This window comes from Meleagris gallopavo, chromosome 7 (genome assembly GCF_000146605.3).
Source record: "Meleagris gallopavo isolate NT-WF06-2002-E0010 breed Aviagen turkey brand Nicholas breeding stock chromosome 7, Turkey_5.1, whole genome shotgun sequence".
In the NCBI taxonomy this organism is placed as follows: Eukaryota; Metazoa; Chordata; class Aves; order Galliformes; family Phasianidae; genus Meleagris; species Meleagris gallopavo.
In genome coordinates this window covers 1,486,720-1,502,690 of record NC_015017.2, presented here as the reverse complement: position 1 = coordinate 1,502,690, position 15,971 = coordinate 1,486,720, and the positions used below count along the sequence as shown (strand labels likewise).

Sequence of the window (15,971 nt, the reverse complement as noted above, 5' to 3'; positions counted from 1 at the left end):
TTGCAGAGTACGCCGTGTGGGCGTCGTGCTGAGAGTAGGAGGCATTGCTAACATGCTGGCTTTTGTTTTTACCTGCAGGCGGGCTGCCCAGGGTGCTGTGGTATCTCCGGGGTGTGTGGAGGAGCCATGCCCACCTAGCACTGTCCAGGCTCTCGGCGAGCTCAAGATGGCAGCACAGAGGATCCGGGCAGCCAACTCCAGCGGCCTGCTGCGCTGCAAGTCGGAGGGGACACTCATCGACCTCAGTGAGGGCTTCTCAGAAAGCAGCCTGTGCGACGTCAAAGGTGGGGGGCCAGTGGGAGCCATAGCCACCAGGGGACAGGGCAGGTTAGCCAGGTGCCACCGTGTCACGTGCAGGAGAAGAGATGGATTTGCCAGGCTGGTGACAAGGCAGTTATAGGGTTGGTTCTCCATCCCCCAGAATAGATTCGAATGGAAGAGAATTCCCATTCCCTTGGTACAAATGGATCCCAAGGCGGAAGGAGAAGCTAGCATGTGTTGATGGTCTTTAAAAATAAACATGCAACAAAGCAATTGTTTTTGCACAAGGAGCAAGGAGAGTCCCGAACATCAAATGCTCTTGCTGTACATTAGATTGCTTTTAATGCAAAAATAGGGATTACTCACATCCTTGTGAGTAAAATTACTCATGCTCACATTCATGCAAGGGAAGGGACTGTCCTGCTCTGCTCACTCTGCACTGGTGCAGCCTCACCTTGAGCACTGGCTGCAGTTCTGGGGCACCGCAGCATGAGAAGGACTCAGAAGTATTAGAGAGCATCCGGAGGGCATTAGCTTCTCTCCAGCAAATGGCTTGGGCTGCAGAGCTGCATTAACGGCCGTTTCCTGCCCGGGTGGCAAAATAGGTTCAGTACAGAGTTTATATATAGTTTTTCACTGAGTAAATGTGCTCGCAACTTTCCCTACCTGCTGGCAGAGGCTGTGCAGAGGAAGTAGGTTAATGATGAATCACTTAGTGTGTACGAGCTCTTATTTTCCTAATACTTGAGCCCTGTGGTCCTTTTATATAAAACTTTTCTTTGCTCTTACTTGCTGTGTTTTTCAGTAGTGGTATCACAAGTTATGCCATGGCTGCACCACATCTTTTTTGTTAGCTTTCCCTGTTTTCTGTAGGGCTGACAGGCATCCTGACATCCTGTGTTTTTGTTCTTTCCTCTCCCCCTCCTCCCTCCCCCCCCCAAGGCATTGTTTTCTTAGGTCTGTCTCGCAAGATAACAAACATTTGAATGCTGATATAACATTATCTGCAGCTTATTTCTCTTGATCCTTAACAGAAGTAGGTCCTAAATGTGAAAGCAAAACCGTGATAGAGTGAACATGTGTAGTCTTAATTGAACTGTTTTGCTTGCAATTACGATCAGATAGTACTGGCTAAACAACTTGCAGCCAGCCCTGCTGCTCAACATTGCTGAAAGAGAGATGGGAGATGGTGTTTGGTCCATGGGAGGTCAGTATGGTGTTTGTGGTGGTTCAAGTAACCTGACTTTGTAAAAGGAGCTTAGTTTTGTTGAGGAAATACGGAGTGCCCTTAGTGAGTACTCTTAGCTGTCTCTTACTCTGAAACATAAGTGGAAAAAAAGCAGTGCTGAAGAGCTGATGGCCAAAGATATTGAGATACCACTGATCAAACGTTTATGATAATGGCATTGAAAAATCATTTGGGCCGTATAACTTCTTCCCGTGCAGCACACCTTTAGAGCCCTCCCAGAATTAACCTCTGTTGTTTTAAATGAAACATGAAAATTTAGGGGAGTGCCTGCTATTTACCCTTAAGAACTTAGATCCAGTAGTGCCAGCTAAAAGAGAAAGCTGATAAGATGGGGCTCTGGCTTCCTTGGAATCCCCTGCAACACAGCTTTGTGTGCATCATTCATCAGTGAGTTCAGAGGCTGTCTCTTAGAGAAGCAGTTGAGTGAAGTCCTAAATCAAGGGGAAGGCTTCTTGCTAAGACACTTTGCTGCATTGTTTACCCTCTTTCTCTCCACATGCCTTTCTACCATGGGATGATAACAAATTGCTGTGTCTCCTGTTTCAACTCCTGCTGTCCTTTCTTCCTAGTTGTTTTGATGCCCATCTCTTTCGAGAAGGCATTTTCTCTTCAACATAAATGTATCAGATGTAGTAAAGTGAATAGTTTTGTTTAAAAACGGTAGCAAAAAGAAATTACCTTTGGGTTGGAGATGCTTTGAAACTACTTTGGCTTCACTGCTTGACGTAGCGTGGATTGCTTGCCTGAAATAAATGATTTTAAGTAATTTGTGACTCTGTGGATTGCTTACAGTGTTTTTCTATTTCATTTCACAGTGCCTTCTCCTAGTGCCTTGCTGGTTGACAATCCCATGTCCTTTGGAAATGCAAAGGAAGTAATAGCAATCAAAGATTACTGTCCAACTAATTTCACCACTTTGAAGTTCTCTAAGGGGGACCATCTTTATGTCTTAGACACATCAGGAGGTGAGTGGTGGTATGCTCACAATACCACAGAAATGGGTTACATCCCTTCCTCCTACGTCCAGCCTGTAAACTACCGCAACTCTTCCTTAACGGACAGCGGGATGATAGACAATCTACTGGAGAGCCCTGACGAGGGTGTCAGGGAGCTAGATCTGCTTGGAGAATGGACTGATGTGAAAAGAAACTCTGTGAAAGCCCACAATAACAACCCTTTCTTGAACGGTGTCCAGACAAACCCATTTCTCAATGGGAATTTGCAGACGTTGACCAGCTCAGACAGAGAGCCCAACTCCAGAGCATCTGTTGACTTGCTGCTCTTTGACACGGGGCCTCCTGCTTCAGCGGTTCCTAGCTCAGCTGCTAATAGCAGCATAGGTAACATTTTTGATGAATTTCCATCCACAAACAGGCTGGACCTGGAAGAGTCTGTGAAAAGGGACAATCCCTTCTTCAGGAGCAAACGCTCTTACAGCTTGTCTGAGCTGTCTGTTCTGCAAGCAAAGTCGGACACTCCGGCACAGTCGGGTTTTTTCAACGGTTTAAAGTCTCCCACTCCTGAGCAATTCCAGAGCAGGGAAGATTTTAGGACCGCATGGTTGAACCATAGGAAGCTGGCCCGGTCTTGCCATGACTTGGATTTGCTTGGTCAAAATCCTGGCTGGGGTCAGACACAACCAGTGGAGACCAACATTGTCTGCAAACTGGATAGCTCTGGTGGAGCTGTTCAGCTTCCAGACACCAACATCAGCATCCATGTGCCAGAAGGTCACGTGTGCCCTGGGGAAACGCAGCAGATCTCCATGAAAGCTATGCTAGATCCACCACTGGAGCTCAACAATGATAAGTGCAGCACCATCAGCCCCGTCCTGCAGATCAAACTCAGCAACATGGAGGTGAAAACATTCATCATTTTGGAGATGAAGGTATCTGCAGAGGTTAAAAATGACATCATGAGCAAGAGTTTGGTAAGACTGCAGTGCCTACGGAGCGACATGAAAGAGGGGCCGTACACACCAATGCAGCTGAGCTATTCATATGGGGACACGATACAGGTGCAGCTGGAGAACCTAGAGCCTTGCATGTACATCGCTGCTGTAGCTCAAGGGCAGAACATCCTCTACCCTTACACTGTTTGGGATTATATCAGCAAGAAGATCACAGTTGGTGTTTATGGCCCAAAACATATTCACCCTTCCTTTAAAACAGTTGTGGCCGTGTTTGGGCATGAATGTGCACCCAAGACTCTCCTAGTGAACGAGGTCACGAGGCAGTCTCACAGCCCAGCTCCAGTTGCCCTTCAGCTCTGGGGTAAGCACCAGTTTACTCTGTCCCAGCCTCAGGACCTCAAGCTCTGCATGTTCTCCAACATGACCAACTATGAGGTGAAAGCTAGTGAGCAAGCCAAAATTGTGCGAGGCTTCCAGATGAAGCTGGGCAAGGTCAGTCGCCTTATCTTCCCCATTGCATCCCATGATCCCAACGAGCTGTCAGATTTCACGCTGAGGATACAGGTCAAGGATGACAAGGATGCCATTTTGACCCAGTTCTGTGTCCAGACGCCACAGCCGCCTCCTAAAAGTGCCATCAAACCGACAGGACAGAGGCGGTTCCTCAAGAAGAACGAGGTTGGAAAGATCATCCTTTCACCTCTGGCTGCCACTGCCAAGTATCCGGTTTTTCAGGACCGGCCGGTTTTGAGCTTGAAGTATGGCAAACTGCTGAAAACAGTGGTGCGGCAAAGCAAGAATCACTATTTGCTGGAGTACAAGAAAGGAGATGTCATAGCCCTCCTCAGTGAGGAGAAGATCAGATTGAAGGGACAACTGTGGACAAAGGAGTGGTATATTGGCTACTACCAGGGCAAAATAGGCCTTGTGCACACCAAAAATGTGCTGGTGGTTGGAAAGGTCAAGCCCAGCTACTTCTCTGGGCCTGGTCTCACCACCAGCCTGTTGCTCGAGCAAATCCTCAGACCCTGCAAATTCCTAACCTACATCTATGCCTCCGTGAGGACTCTTCTCATGGAGAACCTCAGCAGTTGGAGGTCCTTCGCAGATGCATTGGGGTATTTGAACTTACCGCTCACATTTTTCTGCCGATCGGAGTTGGACAGCGAGCCAGAGCGAGTGGCCTCTGTGCTGGAGAAGCTGAAGGAAGACTGCAACAACACAGAGAACAAGGACAGGAAATCTTTTCAGAAGGAGCTGATGATGGTGAGTCCAAGGTCTGATGAGGGCATCTTCCTTCTCTGTGGTACAGAGTGTTTGGGGTGAATGGGAGCTAAGCTTTCCTAACTCAGTCACTGAAAAATGAAGTGCAGTTTGCAGACTGAATGGGAATTCAGGCCTGCAGTGATGTATGTTGACAGGCTAATGGAATTGTGGCTGTAAGTGAGGAATGAAATGGGTTAAAAATTGTACGTGTTGTGTGAGTGAAGCAGGTGTGCTTGGAAGATGGCTAAGCTGAAGGCCTTCAAAGCAAGGTGATTTCAGTCCAGTGCTTTCCTAGCACTCAGCTGGACCTTGCTGCTGAAGGCTGTTTCAGCCTTCTGTGATAAATAGAGGATGTGCATGCATATCAAGGAGTTACCCAGGAGCTGCTGGTCTCCTCAGTCCAAGATCAAAGTGATGTCAGTGATGGAGGTCTTGGTTTTTGTGGCAGAAAACTGGAAAAAGGCAAAAAACATAAATGCTTTTCCTATATGGTGTGTGATAGGCAAGCCACCTCTCAAGTAATGGAATCATAGAGTGGCTTGGGCTGGAAGGGACCTCAAGGATCAAGTTCCAACCCCCCCCACTGCAGGCAGGGACTTGCTTTTATATTGCCCCAGGTTTGTCAAAGGTGCAGGAGAGAGGTTTTATGGCTGCTGTGAAGTGCTACATCTTTACATTTATGAAACAACCCCAAATTGCTCTGTAACAATGTCTGTTTATGTCTAGTCCTTCTTTCCTTGAGTGACAGCTAAACCAAGGGCATCTCTGAATTAGGATGCTTTGTGTTCAGCTGTGGGTTGTCTTTGTAAATTGTCTGAAGTGCCTGGCTTGCCTCTGTCCTGAAGGGCTTCTGCAGGCATTTGGGGAAATGTTGTCTGCAGGTTTTTCTAGGATGTTCTTTGGAAGTCTCTAATGAGAAACAGTCTTCACGATAACAGCTTCTAGCATTTCATAGGAAGTGGGCCAAAGAAAATGCAGGACTTTGTGTTGAGAAGAGATTTGAGTTGCAGCAGTTCATGTGTCTTGAAATGCCAATTTAATTAAGAATAGCACAAGCTTTGCTTAGCAATGATGCAGGCAGGCAGTGGGGCAGGAACATGCAGCACACAGAAGGAAATTAGAAGTAGGCACATGGGTAAAGAGGACTGCAGCTAAATTAAGCACTCCATGTCTCAACCTCTCTTAATAAAAATGGGGAAATGTCAGGATTGAGCATTGGATGTAAGGCATTAAAGAGTATGGAGCCTTTCATTACTCATGGAAATTTTTTCAGGGGAGTTCATGGAAGATGTCTTGTGGATGTACTTCCTCTGCCTAACAGCATAGTACAATTAATAACTCTTTATAACAGGCCCTGTCTGAGTGTTGGTGTTATTGTGGAAAATGGGAAGATAGTTTCCAGAAGTCTGACTCATGCCTGCACTTAGGGTGAGCACCAGAGCTGCTCGCACAGGGCAAGGATGTCCAAATGCCATGCTGCAGTCCCCAGGGGAGCATCCAAGCTGAAGGCCAATGAGCTGCAGTTACTGGAGGATGCTGCTGCTTCCCTCTGCTCTTCCTCCCACCTCAGTCTTGCCTTCTCCAGATGCAACTGGGCTTCTGCCTGCTGATCTGAGGGAGCATTGTGATGAAGAGGTGTGATGGTGGGTTCCAGCAGTGTCTTCCAGCAGTCTCTAGCTTGGTGCAGGTGCTGGTTGGAATGAGCAACCGTTTGGGCAGCCCTAAATCACCTTGACTTTGAACCATGTAGGCTGGCACTGAGGTGAGAGGCCAAGGAGCTGCTGGGCTGCAAAATGTTTAGTTGGGTGGAGATGAGAGGAGAGCAGGGGTAACCTTGCTGCCTGGGTTTTTGATTTGTGGTCAGTGGGACAATGTTTTAGCTTTGTGTTTCTATAGAAGGCAAGCTGAAGGCCATGTCATCAACTCAGCTTCTCTTGAGGGGATCTTCTGGGCTTGTATGGGCTTGTTTTTTGAGCTTCTGGGAGGAAGCTGCTGCAGCTGCACTGGGCTCTGGGGTAAGACCTGACTTTCTGGCCGACATCTCCAAGCTACGCTTGGGACATTAGTTTGCATCTCCAGGCTATGGACCACTTGGGCTCATGATGCCTGGGGCGCAGCCATGTCTTGTGCCATGTTTTGCAACAGCTCATCCAGCCTCAGCAACCCCTCCTCTGCTCTGGGGCTTGGGCGGAGGTGCTAGCCAGGGCTGTGTCTGACCCTGTGGTTCCTCAGAAAGAGGCTTTACACCTTTAATCATTCTGTGAGTAATGGGGTGAACTGTGTTCTCCTCTTGCTGAATGCTTCCTAGGGCTTTGTCCTGTTTGCTTTACTGGCTTGCTTTTCTTTTATCTATTCTCTTTGTCTCCAGGGGACAAAGACAGCCTGTAGGTCATGGAGAGGCTGTGCCAAGCTAACTGTGGGGATGAAGAAAAGATGAGGCTCTCTGGGGGCTCACAGACCTACTAACTCAAGAGGAGGGCTATAAGCTGCTGGAAAACATACTGCTCCCAAAGGGATGCATCTCATACAGAGTCCCAGAGCAGGTTTTATTTTTCATGCTTGAATGGAGACTAATCCTGAATATTGGCTCTGTTTCCTATTCTTTGCCAGATCTTGCTGCATCTGAGCTTGTTGGTGAAGGATGAGTCCTTCTCCTGGTGGAAAACTGCTGCTTCTAAACCTCTTGTTGCTGTCAAATGGCCCTTAGCTTACAAAGAAATAAGAGTGAGATTGAGTTAAAAAAAAAAAAACAACACAACAACTGTGTTTGGGGAATGACAGTTGAAAAGTAATATATTTTGTTGCGTGTAAGGCTAATTTTATTTGCAACAAGTGGTCTTGCTTTCTGCTGGTGAGATCTGTGTATTTCATGTTAAAGTTGACTGTCCCATCCCAGAGGAACTGTGGAGAGGGAAATGGTAAGACTGCTTATCTCACATCAGTGTTGAGTACACAGGATTGCCATGGCAGAGCTATACACCAGTAGCCAAGCATGGAAAAGCCCTCTCATTGGTGACTAGTTAATAAATAATCTGTGATTACTTACTCTTTTCACCTAGCAAAAGCAGCAGTGTGTGAAGGTAACTGAGGGGAGCACTGCTCAGAAGTTAGTCATCACATCAGAGAGAGAAACTGAGCTCTCCCCTCCCTCTCTGCCCGTCAACTCAGGCAGCAAGCAGGTTGTCTCCTCAAAGCCTGTAGGCACTGCAGCCTGGATTTGCAATGATACACGAGCAGCCTAACACAGACCTCTTGCAGCTGGGCTCTCTGTGGCTGCTGCTGAGGGGAAGAAATGCGTTTACTCACTTCTCCATGGCAGGGCTTCAAGGTGACATGCTTCTCCCACACACGCAGGCAGCATCGCTGTGGTCCATGGCTGCAGCCCAGCATGCAGGTGCTAACTCCATCACATTTCCAAGCCTTTGGAGTCCCAGCAAACACTGGGTGTTTGGGTGGTTTTGAAAATGTGAAATCACATACCACAGTATAATCCAATGCGCTCAGGTTGCCACAGAGAGCCGTGCCAGGTTTCATTTGAGAAACTTGACCTAACTTGCCATACAATGGCTGCACTGCCTGGTCCTCTGGAGCCTGCCATGAAAGACATCACTTCTTTCACTCTGCGTTTTTGATATTTTGGTAGAACCTTGCTCTTATCAGCCTTTCCAATAAATGCTTCTTCTAGGAAGCAGCACCGGTCTGCTGAGAATATGACTACACTTGTTAGCAGAGTGCTGCAGATCCTATAAGCTTTTTCTTCTCCGGATAACTGGAGATGTAATTCTGCTTGCTGTATTTATTGTGACTGCAGATGTATGAATGCTGCCTCTTTTCTACCAAGGAGTGAAGAGACAATGCTGTGTCCTCATCCCTGCTGCTGGAGAGCCTGAGCAATGTGTTCCTGCTTGGATCTCGTGCTGCCGTGCCCGGGGCACACGAGCCCAACGTGCTCTTCTTCCTTCCCCCTAGCTCCTGCATCCTGAATTGGGCTGCTGGCAGTACTGCTCTGAATTTGGGTCCTTGGTGAAAACCAGATCCCTCAAACAGAGGGCAGTGCTCCCACCGAGGCTCTGCCAAGCAGGCTGCTCAGAGCAGGGTGATGGTAGAGCAGTGGCACAGGGCTGGCTGTGAACTTCCCTGCAAGCTCCTTGCTCTGCAGACAACATAAGATGAGCTGTTTTTATTTGCTGGGGCTGAAAAGAAATCGTTGATGCCTTCCTGTTCCTCGGTGCAGGTATTTCAGAGTGCTGTACCTGATGCATTCCCGTGCTTGGTTAATGGAACTCTGAATGTTGCTCCTGCTGTAACCACATCTTTGCCTCCCCAGCAGCTACCTTCGGCCCTTTCAGGCAGTGATTAATGCCTGATAACGCTTGGACCCTCCAGGGTGCTTTCTAATTTAAATGCTGTTTAAAAAATCATTAACTAATTTAAAAACTCCATTTCCATCACCACTTCCTTCTGGATCTCACGCTTGGCAGGCACGAGTGAACTTGGTGACGCTTCCCACCTCTGGGGCAAAGGAGAAAGGCTTCACTCCCTGGTTTGAACAAATCTAGGGAGGGGACGACACATCCACAGCTCACATGGCTGCTTATCCCATCTTGGCTTTATTATTGAACTGGGGGAAGGAGGCAAAAAGGGGTGCACAGGAATCACACACAGCTTTTCAACTCTGTTGTTTGCTCCTTCCCTGTCTGTGTGCTGCGCTCCCCCAAGGGCTCCCTGCTGCCTGTTTGCTTTGGTGCTTTTTGCTGTGATTAGAGGACTGGAAATGGGCTTCTGCATTTCAGAGCCGGGATGCAAATTCAGACTCCCCTGGATGCGTTTTAAAGTGGAGGCTCTTCTGCTTTGAACTGGAATTTGAATATCAAACCATCTCCTTTGCTGTGCCACTGCTCTGCTGGTGGAGCGGGCTTGGGGCCTCTCCGAGGTTAATAAATGCACCCGAGGAGGATGGAGGGAAGCTGTAGCATAATCCCAGAAGCGCCTGCTGGAGGATTACATCTGCTGAGAGCCCTGCTAATCCCAGCTGGGCAGCAAGGGCTTGCAGGGAGCCCAGTGCCTGCTATAATGTATGCTTTGGCTGCTTATTCCATCACCTCCTCGCTACCCCATGTTTCCCTCAGCTCACCTGGGGCTCCCTTTGCAGATTGAACCTTCCCTGGAGGCAAAGTGAAGACACCTGCTTATTAGTAGATTTCAGAGTGGACGTGCTGAGCCGAGGGGAGCAGAATTATCTCTTTCAAGGCTGTGGCTTCAAGTGATTGTTCCAGTCATAGCACGGGACTCTCTGCTAAATAATGCCTCCCTTTTCATCCCCTGCTGTTACTCCTGTGTTCATTGGGAAGCAGGGTGTGTTTCTCCCAAGTGCTCTTATCCCTGGGAAATAGATCAGCTGATATGTGACCAGGAAAGGACAAAGTGCCTCTGCACCGTCCGCCTGATTCAGAACAGTTCACACTTGCTGACTGCTGTCTCAGGGAGAAGACCTTGGGCTGTAATCCTAAATCTGTGCTTCTTAGGACCACCTGAAGCCTTCGCTTCAAGAGCAAAGGGCCCTGAGCCTGTTGACTGCATGGTGAGATGACATTGCTGAGAGCTGGATGTCGAGTGCTCTGCACAGTTATGAATACAGCACAGATGCAGGATCTGAACGCTTCTCAATGCCCAAGAAAAATATAATGCTTTTTTAAAAATGTATTTTGCTTGCTTAACAAGAGGGTTTATTATTTCTACTTCTAATGCAGGAAACCAGTGTAAGCACTTTGTAGAAGCAAATACTGGTCCGAAGCAGTAATTAGATTCAAGCCCAGCTTTGCTTTGTGTAAGCTGGGAACAGATAAGGGAATCAACATATATTTGCTTTGCAAATTGCTGGAGTGGTTTCAGATGTTACTGTCTTCCCCAGCTGTTTGTTACTGTCCCCTTGATAAACAGTCTCCAAGAGGATTTAACCCCTCTTCTTCTTCAGAGCTGCGTGTGTGCAGAGCCCTGGGTCAGGACAGGACGTGATGACCCACAGCCCTGCTGCAGGGATGGCAGCAGAAGGACAGGGAGGAACTTGGAGGGCAATGGTTCCATCCTCCTGCTTGCCAGCTGAGCATCCTTATGCCTGAAAACCATTCCTGACAGTCTTGCTCAAGCGTGTGTGCTCTCAATATGTTGGGAATTAGTAGGAGGGAGCAGGTGGTTCTGGCCCTTTTTGGACCACTGAGGGCTTTTCTCCAGGTGCCTGATTGCTCCCCATGCTGCTGTGGTGTTGGTGTTGTTTCCAATGGGAATGCTGAAGCCAGCACAGCATGCTCCTTGGAAATTCACAGCAGCATGGATGGGGGTTGTCCTCTTTATCACCAAGCTGTGGTTTGCATTTGCTCAAGTGAGCTCCCCTGCTGAGATGCTGAGCGGTGCCCTTGGTGCTCAGCTGTCCTGGAGCTGCAGTCCTCATTCTGCTGTCCTTGCAGCTCTGACAGTAAGCAAACAAGAGGGTGCTCAACAAAAAAAGAAAGGCAGCAGCTAGCAAATCTGTCTCCTTGTTGGTAGTGCGTGATGAACCTGCTGAGCTGCTGCTGCTGCAGTCCACGTTAGGGCGGGCAGCATGGAGGGAGATGGATGATTAAGTGATGATTAAACCTTTCTGGGTGGTAAACTGCCCTTCAGGGCATCTTGGGATTGTTTGCATTGTTTCAGTGTTGCTTCAAAAAACCCATAAAAATAAAAGGGTTCTTGTTCCATAACACGGAACTTGTTTCCATAAACACTGGAGGTCTGCAGAGGGGTTTGTCCAGGGACAGGGCTTGTTCCTGAGGTTCTCATTATGCTTTCTACTTGGCTGTGGCACATGGTGAGGGATGCCTCGTCCTTCCTGCTTCGCTGTGGAGGGATGCTGATTCTGTTGATCCTCTGATAATCACCATTTAAATGGTTCCTTTCCATGGGTTTTCCCTGTTGCGACTTGCTTTGTGTTTTGAACAGAGTTTTACCTGCTCTGTCCTTTATTCCTGGCTGAATTATTGCTAGGTAGAAAACACACTGCTATCAGCCTCCCTTACAAGCATTTTCTCTTCTCCATCTCCTTGTTCTGAGGCTGCTCTCCAGGTCTTGTCCCCAAATGTCCTCCTGGTCTGTGCCCACCAGGTGCTCGGTGCAGGTCATGGATGCTCATGCTGGTTGTGCCACTGGACAGTGCTCCTCTGGGCTGGGGGTACAAGCAGCACAGAGTACACTGGGTTTATTGTCTTGATTAAAGGCCTTAAGATGCTTTATTATGTGGCTCATGAACATCTTGAGCCTACAATATACGGCTGTGGTGGGCAACCCCAGCTGCATGCCTGGTTGAACAGGGGTAGGGCACTCGGTTTACTCAGTGGGATGACTCTTCTGTCCTGCCTGCTGGCCTGATTTCACCAGCTGTTGCCAGAAAGGAGGCAGGAGGATTTTGTGGTGGTGTTTTAGGGACATCCCCACCTGATTCGGGCCCACCCTGACTCCATCTTCTTGGTTTTTCCTAATGATCCTGCAGGCCTTGCTGAAGATGGACTGCCAAGGGCTGGTGGTCAGGCTTATCCAGGACTTTGTGCTGCTCACCACGGCTGTGGAGGTGGCCCAGCGCTGGAGGGAGCTCGCTGAGAAGCTTGTCAAGGTCTCCAAGCAGCAGATGGATGCCTACGAGGCCCCGCACCGTGACAAAAGCGGGGTGGTGGACAGTGAGGTGAGGGCAGACCAGCCTTCATCCTTTGGGATTTTCCCAAGCTTTTTTTTGCTTGTGCAAACCTGTGCTCTTAGGGAATGAGGAGTTGGGTGTGATGGGGGGGAAATTTTCACCCACAGCGCGTTTGTTCTGGGATCAAAATGCATTGAGGATGTTAGTAACTTGTTGGATGCTGAATGCTGGGCACGGGGTGAGCTTCATATTCAGCTCTTCTCTTCCACCCTCTGTCCCACAGGCCATGTGGAAGCCCGCATATGACTTCCTCCTCACTTGGAGCAGCCAAATGGGCGACAGCTACCGGGACGTGATTCAGGAGCTGCACACAGGGCTGGACAAGATGAAGAACCCCATCACCAAGCGTTGGAAGCATCTCACCGGCACCCTCATCCTCGTCAACTCCTTGGACATGCTCCGGGCAGCTGCATTCAGCCCACAAGACCACGAGGATTTTGCCATCTAGTGCAGCTCCTTGCAGTGATGTTTTCATCCACATCTCACTTATTGGTGGTATCCGTATTTTTCTGTGTTTTTCCCTTTTTTTTTAAACAGTCAATTATAAAAAGAAGAAGCGGAGATTGCTCTCCCCGGGTTTAAAGAGGCCAAAGTTTGCAAGTTCTCAGCAGGACTGGAAATCAGCAGGAGATGACCCTCCTCTTGGTGAGAAGGCATCCAGAAGGGATGGCTTTTCATATGGAATTGATACCACTTCAACTATTTCTTACTCAGACACTTAAAAGGAGCCAGAGGGGCAGGGAGGGATCGCAAAAGAGAACACGTTTTTTTTTTAGGCATTTACAAATAAAAAATCTGATTTTTGTAACGAGCAGTAAAGGTTGTAACCACTTTGGGGGGAAGCTGTTGCTGTTTTGTATGTCATAGAGACTGCTTTTAAATTATCATTTTTGAGATGAACGCGAGCAATGTAAATACGTATTTAAGACGAAGCACAGCAATGTCCCAATGGTTTTGATAAATTCCCACAGTGTAGACTGACTGTAGAGCACCGTGTGAATTTGGGGTATCTTCAGCCCTGCACACAACTTAAATCAGAAGGGAGCTTTTTTGCCCCCCATCTTACAGAAAATATCACCTGTTCAGTTGTTTTGTTTTTTTTTCTATTTTAAATGTATCTGCAAATGTGCATTTTGTCATCTGTGGGTAGGGAGGTGCTCATGCATGTTTGCAGATGCACGGGTACCATTTCTAACCATGGGAAAGGATGCTGCCCCTGGCTCTTGGAGCTGGGTGCTGCCCACCATGTCTGGAAGAAGCTGGAAGTTAGGGGCTCAGTACAGCCCTGCTCCTTGCTGCCCGTGGTGGTGAGAGTGGATCACTCTGCCATTGCAGCAAAGTGCTTGGGTGTGTTCCTCCTACTTTGAAATCCATTCCAGAGCTCAGCAGAGATGCTTGGGGCGTGTCTGGTGTCCTCATATTCATTGCCATTGATTCCTGAGGGCTTTGAATGGGGCTGTTTGAGGCTCCCAAACTCCAGCTGAACTTGTAAATATCTTTTGCAATGACACTAGTGCCACTGAGCTGAATATTTGTGGTACCAAGTGCCCCGTTCTTTCCCCTCATGTTTTATAGCTGCCTTTTTTGGATTACCTCCCCTCTTCCTTCTGCTCCTCAGCTTTGAAATATTTTACACGGGAGGGGAATATTTTTGCACAGAAACGTTATTTTAGATGCAAAGTCTCTTTATAGCGAGGAAGATGGATTGTTAAGGTTGATTTTGTTTTGTGGCCAACAGGCTGGGATCTCAGCAGCCAGGAGCAGGAGGTGGTGACACTTGGGCTTGATTTCTTCTCCTAGGAGGCTGCAGGTGATAGGAGCTCCCTGGAAGAGCCAAGAGTGGGGCACTGCCCATGGGTTTGCAGGTGCAGGCAGTGAGCGGGCATCTGATGGTGCTGACAGCCTCGGGAGGGAATGTCTTCCCACAGCTTCATTGCTTTACATCCTCTATTCAAAATGACAACCCCAGAAGCAGTCTCTCCTTACAGGACCCCACCAGAAATAATTAGCACCTTAATTTCTCCTCAGGGGCTTTAAGGAGTTACCTATGCAATGCGGCGTAGCCCAGAAATAAATGTGTCTGCCAGCACCTGAGCCCATGATGCATTTGCTTTCTCTTTACAAGAGCAGGGCACTGTAAGAGCACATTTTCCTCACACCAAGCAAAAACAAATCTCCAGTGCAATAAGGAGCAGCTCCTGCAAGAGAGATCCAGCCTGTGCCAGCATGGCTTTGGGCTGTTCAGAGCAGGCAAGGGCAGCCCCAGCCCTCGTAGGAAGTTTTGCTCTCTGGGGACATCCCTAAAGAATTTCAGCTTTTTTTTGCCCTCCCCTTGGTTTTCTAACTACCTCAGGTACTCTATACCCAGCTTAACATTTCAGCAGCAGCATGAAGCTTGCTGTGCTCAGCTCCCTGACTGCTGTGAGCTGCGGTGAAACGCTCAGCACATTTCAGGGGGACCACTGTGTTGCTTTGTCCCTCCCTCGGTCAGAAATCCCAGCTCTCCTCACCTGCTGGGGCTGGGCTACGTCCTTCAGATGCCTTCTGCCCGCTGTACTGAGAGCCCGTCTGGAACTGCGTCTGGGCTTTGCATTATTACCGCAGTTGGTGCAGTATCTGGTTATTGTACTTACATTTAATGTTCCTTTTTAAAAAAAAATAATAATTTTTTTGGAGAAAAATATTACTATTAAAGCTGTTGCTATTGCAGTGCTACCGAGTGGATTTCGTATGCTGGTGGATGGGGTTAAGGCAGTGGGCATCAGGAGGCTTTTGTCAATCCCACAGGCTGATGCCCAGGCCATGTGGCCTTGGGCTCGCAGCACAGACCATCAGTTGTGGTGCTCTCAGTATGAACTGAATTCAGATTTCGGACCATGAAAGTGAGTTATTCAGACATCTGGCTCTGGCTGTGGCTTCAGCTTGCCAAGGGTGAAAAAAAAGACGCGTTCATTTGATTTAATCCCTGGCAAAACATATCCATGTGGTGCAGCACAGGGTGGCACGGCTGGATTGCTGGGCCAGGGCCACTAGGGAGCCTGGTTATGAATGATCATTCTTAAGTAGCCTGGACTTATCTAATAGGAGCAATTCTCTATTAGTTGCTTCTCTAATGTCTGATTCTCTCTAATATTTTATTTTCAAGTAAATGATTGGTCTTTTTTTTCTGTGTCCAATCAAGGGAATGACCTCCTTCAGCACAGTCCCCTTGGCAATGCATTTGCAGCATTTCAAGCCATCAGAATAGGATGATATCTCACATCAGCTCAGCTCAGCTCACCATTAAATGGCTGAAAGAGATATGTCACAGAATGGGGAGGGAGAGAGGTCACCCCTGGGTTATCAGTGTCTGGACAGAAATCTGCAGTATCAGTGATCCTCGCTTTGTCCTCCCCAGCTCTCAGTGTCTGGACACCCAGTGCAGTCTGCAATGAAAATGAGAGACTGTGATGAAAGAGCCAGGAGGTCTCTGGACATCTGTTTTTATCCCTGGAAATCCCTGCTGAAAATCAATTGTTCTGCTTCCTTCTTAGCTCTCAGCTGAATGCTGGTGGTGGATT

General features: G+C 48.2%; 1 protein-coding gene across 1 annotated transcript in view; it reads left to right on the top strand.

The window, feature by feature from the left end:
- SH3BP4 (SH3 domain binding protein 4) overlaps nt 1-15,126 on the top strand; it is a 30,235-nt gene extending 15,109 nt beyond the window's left edge. The window contains exons 2-5 of the mRNA XM_003207362.4: nt 79-284; nt 2,326-4,688; nt 12,211-12,399; nt 12,635-15,126. Of these exons, the coding sequence (XP_003207410.2) occupies nt 79-284; nt 2,326-4,688; nt 12,211-12,399; nt 12,635-12,859 (2,983 nt within the window). The 3' untranslated portion in view covers nt 12,860-15,126. The remainder of the gene's footprint in view (nt 1-78; nt 285-2,325; nt 4,689-12,210; nt 12,400-12,634) is intronic.
- Nucleotides 15,127-15,971: the final 845 nt, after the last annotated feature.